We start from the raw sequence: 6,916 nt of genomic DNA on the forward strand, positions 1-6,916 counted from the left end.
CATAACCACGTGTTGCTTTGATCAGCACCAACTCAACAAAGTCGTGCAAAACTTTCAGTCAAGTGGTGACAGAACTTAATAAGTTGTGATGCACCTCACTAGTATTCTCCAAAACATCTAATCAAATTAAGCCACGTGTCACCTCGAGTTTTCCCATCCTAACAAATCCAAATCCCCATAAGATTTTGCCTAAGCCGCCGTACTAAACTCACACTAATGAGCGGACCCTCATTCGGTGCTACCTCATTCGGCGGTACACGTGGCGTTATTTTATTGGGTAAGCCGCCTCGACTTAAGAAAATTCTACACGTGTCGTATGCGGTCCTGGCTTCCAGCCAATCACGAGCAACCGTGCGTGTGTTCCAGCACAGCCCGGTGAGGGACCCACCTTGCTCACTGATTCTTCTTCTCCAGGGTAAGCGCGTGGGGATATTCGCTGATTGAATTTTATAGTTAATGGTATTTTGGTAAATAAATGAAAAGAGTAAGGTCAGTTTGGGGATTCGGAGTTCTCTAACATGCGTAATAGTATTTTCTTACTTTTCTTCATTGTTGAAGGTCGGGGACCGAGACACTTGCACAGAAGAATAAAAAGGAGAGAGAGAGAAGAGAGAGAGAGAGCGCGAGAGAGAGAAAAGCTAAGGCTCACACTGCTACGTTAATGGCGGTTAGGGTTTTCTATTAGTTCCCTATACTGTAATCTTCTTCCTTTTTTTTTGCCATTTCTCTCTCTCTCGTCTCGCTCTTGAAACCCTAATCCGTAAAAAAGCCTTTTGGACCCTTAATTCATCTCTTCGAATTCGAATCCGGTACGCGAGAACTGGAATGGGCGCGCCGGAGAAATCACAGGCCAACGCTAGTTCGATGCAGGTTAGTGTGGCGTTGCTTCAATTGAATATCTTCTGCTACGTTGCCCTAAAATTTGAGTCGATGCGGGTAATTATTTGTATTTGGTGATTGTGGAGTTTGGGTTTGGGTTTGCGTTCTCAAGTCTTAATTATTATTGTTGTTGTTGTTTTTTTTGTGTGTTCGTCCGTACTTTGTGAATTTACGAAAGTTAGAGCTGAATGCTTTTTTTATTTGCCCAGTGTTAGTGTTTCTTAATTGATTTTTAGCTTTTCAGAGTAAATTGTTGCTATTTATTGCTTGTGTTTCAGTGCTATAAATCATTGCAGTAGTGAGGCAACAGAAGAGTAGTGTGGCCCATTGAATTTGTAATTGTTTTTGGTTGCAAGCTCTTGCTTTTTTCTGGCCATACGGACTACGCTTTCCTCTATAAAGGGTAGAGGTGTCTTGTGTGTTTATCTCCTAAGTTTTTCCACGCGAATTGTCAGAAAAGTTCAGTAGCTTATGCAGCTGAAATGTTCATCAGCCATGTTGAGTTATTAGGACAGATTTCAATATCAAATTTGTATTAGGATTCCCAAAATTTAGGTCATAGTTTGTCAAAGGAACACGGTTGCTGTGAGTAGACATGTAAAAGGATACACTTTACATAAGACTTTCAAAGCATTATTCCAGGAAATTTTTGGTTCCGGCTTTTGCCAAATCTTTCTTTATGCTTTGGTATTATTTGTTTATATATTTTTGGCACTAATATCACCTTTTGTGATGTCCATTTCCTTGAAGTTTGTTGTTGTTGATAGGGTGGTTATGTCCTCCATTAGTAGCAAGTTATCTCATAAAACAATACGCTTGTGTAATCCGAGTTGGTTTACTTATATTTATCTCATATGGTTCTCATCGTGCTTGGTTATATGCATATCTTTAATCCTCGGATATCTATGGGGCATTGTTTAAAATGTTGACATGCTTCTTTGCTTCCTAATTTTAATATGTCAAATGGACAAATGAATTTTTTTCTTGTCCAATATACTTGTTGTAACGTTATCATTCCGGGCAGGTAAATGAAACGACTACTTATTCATATATATATATTATGTCGCAGGTTAATTTATTTTTCTTTCTATATGTATATATTTGGCCATTACTTTATTTGCTCATGCATGTATTTGTGCCTAAACCTTTTTCTCTTGATATTTTGTACTGCTGTGATGATATAGATAAAAGTGACAAATTAACCTTAGTTTTTGAACATAAATTTCAGCGTGTTAAGGTCTACCGATTGAATGATGATGGAAAATGGGATGATCAAGGAACTGGACATGTCACTGTTGACTATTTGGAGGTTTGTCTTTTGCTTGTTCTGACTCTATGCATATTTAGTATTAAAGAATTTTACAGACCCTTTAAAATCGATTTTTTTGGTGGTCGCTTTAAATTGTTTATATTGTGACTGAATGAGACTATCATTATAACACAGCGAACAGAAGAGCTTGGTTTATTTGTTTTTGATGAAGAAGATCATGAGACATTACTTTTGCATCGTATTAGCGCAGATGACATTTATAGAAAGCAAGAAGGTATTTGTGGGCTGATCAATGTTTTTTCCCCTTCTGTCATAGCTTAGATTGTATCAACACGGATTTATATTAAAATATATGTTTGTTTCTCTTTCGTTTGGAAGATACAATTATCTCATGGAGAGATCCAGAGTTTTCTTCAGAGTTAGCACTTAGCTTTCAGGAGACAACAGGCTGCGCTTACATATGGTAGCTATAATTCTTTGTTCTTTTCTCTTTATTCTTTTAAGTTTTTGTCCTTTGTAATCTTTTGTTTATTCCACTTCCTTTGTGAACTTTATTTTACTTATCATCATTGGTGTTCTATATAGGGACCATATCTGCAATGTGCAAAGAAATATGAATTTCCATTCTCTTAACAGTAAGTATTGTTTCCTGGTTATTTTCTATTTGATATCTGTTTTTATAATATCGGAGCTGGTTGCTTATGATGACGAAACATTTCATGATTGATAGGGGCAAGATAGTCCAATGATTCAATGGATATTCTTTGGTTTTTTCATCCCGTTTATATTCGAATCATGTATTTCTTATTGTAGCCATGATTGGATTGGGGGACTTTGTTCAGATTAAGGGTGAAATACTTTTTACTTTATTCATCATCTACCTCCCAGAAATTCTGTTTTATTCATCATTTCGTTTTCTCGCAAGAAAGAGAAATTCAATTTTCTTTACTTGCTAGTATTTGATTCATTAATTGCTCCCGAATATTTTTCTTGTCATTAGTGTTAATCTAGTTATAAAGGCAACCTTACTATATGATGGCTGTTTGTGGTGTTTTGTAATAGGTGAATTAAGGGCATAAACTGTTACTTTTATATTATTTTATTTTTCTTTGACTAAAATCTTTTAAACATTTAATATTTCAATAAATGTATGCCAGAAATAAGATAATGTTTAATCTCTAACATCGAGGGTCAGATGTTTCTATTAGACAAGTTGGTTTCACTAGTGAGGTGTAGCTCAAATCTATCTGTCATTATGATTTTATTGGGAAACAAGGTTTATTCTGCAGTTTTTGCAAAAGAATAGAATGATGCGGAGCTGAGTTGTAATTAAGTGCGGTATTTTTTTTGCATGGACATATGTTTTACTGGATTCATAATTGTCTATGCAGATGATACGTTTCATGGTCCCAATAGTGAGTTGAGGGAGCTGCCAGCAGTTGAGCCATCCACACTTCCTTTAATACTTAAGGTATTAATGGTGTTTTTTCCCCTCTTGTAACTTGTACTGCTTTTTATCTTAATCTTATTGTGTTTTCCAATATTTTTAAACTTTAAAACATTAATAAATAGTCCTTTATGGCAATCATTTTTCATGCTTTTCTTTTGATTTCAGTCCTACCTTGGGAAGTGTATTTTTTTTATCTTTGTTTGGATGTTTCACTCTCTGGATGTTGTAATGAGCTGATAAAAGTGTGATTCTGTATTGACTAATAACATGGGATTAGGTGATTGAAGAATTATTATTCATTTGACGTTTTTTTCTTTTGTTTTTCATTGTTTTTTTTAAAATTTTTTTCTTTTCTTTTTGAGTTTCTTGTGTCTTTAGGCTGGTTAAGATTAACTTATGTTCCGTTACAGTCTTGTAAAAATATCTTGGGGAATTGTTCTACCGTGCTTTTAGTTTAGTTTTTTATTTGAAACGAGTTGTGTCAATTTTTTAATATTAATATTTACTTGGAGCTCACTAACTTCTTTTTTTGAACATGAATTCTTTGGATTTTATGATATTTTTATTTTTGATACTGCTTACTCATAACTGGTTACGTGGTTTGAGTTTCAATTCATCTTACTCCAGTTTATTACAGTGGCTAATGAAGCATGTGGTCAAGGATTTTATTTTTTCTTAGTACATACAACATTAGTGTATCTACACACATGTAAAGTCAATGTGGTGGTGTGTGTGAGATAGAATTTACTAGTTATGTAATTTTATTTTTTGTTATTTGGATTTATTTCTTTCTACCGAGGAGATTTTGTTTCAATGTTTAAATGCTTTTAATTTTCACGCAGACTTTGGTTGAGAGTGGTCTTGCTGATCAGATGCGGTTGACAGAACTTATCTTGAATGATGTAAGCTTGTAAGCCTTGTACATGCTTCCCTAATCTACAGAATCAGATATTTTGTCCTGTTGATGAGTTTGGTGGGCCTTTCTTCTTTTCATCATTCTTGATAACCAACCTTTAAGGATGTGGAAAAGCATTTGATATAGTTGTTTTAAGTGCAGATTTTCTTTTTTCGGTTTTGTAGTTTGTAGTTTGTCTTTTATTTTTTATTTTTTTAAGCTCTTATAAAGAGACTATGTTAATGCAGCAAGAATTTTTTCGGAAGCTGATGGTTGAATTTAGGATGTGTGAAGACTTGGAAAACGTTGAAGGTCTACACATGATATACAAAATAGTAAGGGGGATCAGTAAGTACTCTTCTCTCATATATGGTATTTAAATGCATTATTTTGATTGTTTCTGAATGGTTTGTGTATTTTTTCTGCAGTTATGCTCAACAGTCCTCAGATTTTTGAGAAGATATTTGGCGATGAATTGATCATGGATGTTATTGGTTGTCTTGAGTGTAAGTTCTGTTGCTACCAGTATCACTTGTGAAAACACTCGGTTGGTTGCTGGCATTTTGAATACCTAGGTGTCACTGTCACTTTAAGTATACCATCGTATTTTTTTTGGGAGCTTTTTAATAATAAGTTGTAATGATATAATTTAGCATGATCTCTCTCTCTCTCTCCCCATCTCTCTCGGCTTCACTCTTTGCATGCTAAGAATGGTGAGCTGGGAGAGGGTTTTATGCATACTTTAATCTGTAATTCCTTTAACCTTTTCAACTATTCATTATGTTACATATAGAAATCGATCCATTTGTTTTCTAAAATTTGTTATAGTGCATAGACACAAGTATGCTGGTTGATAATATGGTTTTTGCTTCATCACTCATTTGATGATGACTGTAATTAAATTACTTGCAGATGATCCTGAAGCTCATCATGCCCAACATCATCGTAATTTTTTGAAAGAGCACGTTGTTTTTAAGGAGGTAACATTTTGTATCTGCTTCTCTTTTGAGTGAAAAATAGTAATTTAGTGATTTAGGGATGAAGGCTGGTTGATATCTGGTTATATATGTTTATGTTGTATTTGTCTTGGATGTGTATTTATATGTGTCACTTTTTCAGGCTATACCAATCAAAGATCCTTTGGTCCTCTCAAAGATACACCAGACATATCGAGTTGGCTATTTGAAGGTTGGGATTTTTACGCTAAATCTTTTGTTTCCTTGGTTGGTTGTTTGGTTTTGTTATTCCTACTTAATGTTACTTCTTTAGGATGTCATTTTGGCTAGAGTATTGGATGAGGCGACACTTGCAAATCTCAACTCCATAATTCATTCAAACAATGCCGTTGTAAGATTTTACTACTCTTATAGTTGCCAAGATTATACCACTCTTTTACCTGTGTCTTGTTTATGCTATTTTAACCTTTAATGCCATTTGTTTGTAGGTTGTTTCTTTATTGAAGGATGACAGTACATTTATTCAGGAATTGTTTGCTAGGATCAGGTCGCCCACCACCTCAGCAGAATCTAAAAAGAATTTGGTAATTATTAATTTTTGTAAATATCTTTCTATTTTACTAGTTTGGGATATGAAAATTCACACTACTGCTTCTCCTTTGGTTGGTGTTGAACTTTAGGTGTACTTTGTGCATGAGTTCTGTTGTCTGAGCAAGAGCCTGCAGATGGTACAGCAACTTCGACTGTATAGGTATGTGATTATGGTGAATGTGTATTGATGTGATTTATGTTAAATTTGTAGATTGTCTTTTGCTTTTACTTTTGTACCAGCCAAAATAGAATTTTGGTGCTGTGAAGATATTATGGTTTTTCTTATGTCTATCTTTGGAGCTTTTTGACTAATTAAGATTTTGGAAATAAATTTCTGCAGGGATCTTGTGAGCGAAGGCATTTTTGATATCATGACTGAGGCTCTTCAGAGTCAAGACAAAAAGCTTGTATTAACTGGGTAATGGTGACTGATGAAAGCATTAAATTTCTGTATTCAGCCTGTCATTAATTACTTATCATGTTTTGCAATTAATGCTTTTGCCTTTGTTATTCTGTAGTTCTTACAATAAGAAATTATGGTTGATGCAGGACAGATATCCTCATTCTTTTCTTAAATCAGGATCCAAACCTTCTGCGTTCTTATGTTATTCGGCCGGAAGGAATTCCACTTTTAGGACTTCTGGTAAGCATAATGAATGTTTTAGAAGTATTTTATTGCTTACAGGATTGCACGTTGAGCTTTCACGTTTGATTGGTGAATTCTCAGTAGAAGTCGTGCAATTCTTTCTAATTTTTTTTATCCATGTTTGAAAACTGGGGTGTCATAATTGCCTCTATACAGTAAATAAATAAAGAGCGAAATATCTTATAAATACGAAATTTAGGTTTTGGGATATGTGAGAGGTAATTCACAA

The 6,916-nt window shown here is 34.5% G+C and overlaps 1 protein-coding gene across 9 annotated transcripts in view; it reads left to right on the forward strand.

Moving 5' to 3' along the window:
* Nucleotides 1–550: 550 nt before the first annotated feature.
* Nucleotides 551–6,916, forward strand: part of LOC133819518 (uncharacterized) — a 10,710-nt gene continuing 4,344 nt past the window's right edge. For 3 of the 9 annotated variants that reach the window (XR_009886378.1, XR_009886377.1, XR_009886376.1), the window contains exons 1-16: nucleotides 551–870; nucleotides 2,108–2,188; nucleotides 2,324–2,423; nucleotides 2,528–2,612; nucleotides 2,735–2,784; nucleotides 3,541–3,620; nucleotides 4,442–4,501; nucleotides 4,743–4,842; nucleotides 4,923–5,000; nucleotides 5,407–5,474; nucleotides 5,614–5,682; nucleotides 5,764–5,841; nucleotides 5,939–6,034; nucleotides 6,131–6,201; nucleotides 6,382–6,459; nucleotides 6,596–6,684. Coding sequence is in view for 4 of the 9 variants with exons in the window: in XM_062252785.1 (XP_062108769.1) it covers nucleotides 826–870; nucleotides 2,108–2,188; nucleotides 2,324–2,423; nucleotides 2,528–2,612; nucleotides 2,735–2,784; nucleotides 3,541–3,620; nucleotides 4,442–4,501; nucleotides 4,743–4,842; nucleotides 4,923–5,000; nucleotides 5,407–5,474; nucleotides 5,614–5,682; nucleotides 5,764–5,841; nucleotides 5,939–6,034; nucleotides 6,131–6,201; nucleotides 6,382–6,459; nucleotides 6,591–6,684 (1,233 nt within the window). In the remaining 5 variants the exon portion in view is untranslated. Of the gene's footprint in view, nucleotides 871–2,107; nucleotides 2,189–2,323; nucleotides 2,424–2,527; nucleotides 2,613–2,734; nucleotides 2,785–3,540; nucleotides 3,621–4,441; nucleotides 4,510–4,529; nucleotides 4,573–4,742; nucleotides 4,843–4,922; nucleotides 5,001–5,406; nucleotides 5,475–5,613; nucleotides 5,683–5,763; nucleotides 5,842–5,938; nucleotides 6,035–6,130; nucleotides 6,202–6,381; nucleotides 6,460–6,590; nucleotides 6,685–6,916 lie in introns of those variants that run through there. The other 6 variants (XR_009886375.1, XR_009886374.1, XM_062252785.1 and 3 more) reach the window with 5 other exon arrangements.

This window comes from Humulus lupulus, chromosome 2 (assembly GCF_963169125.1).
Source record: "Humulus lupulus chromosome 2, drHumLupu1.1, whole genome shotgun sequence".
In the NCBI taxonomy this organism is placed as follows: Eukaryota; Viridiplantae; Streptophyta; class Magnoliopsida; order Rosales; family Cannabaceae; genus Humulus; species Humulus lupulus.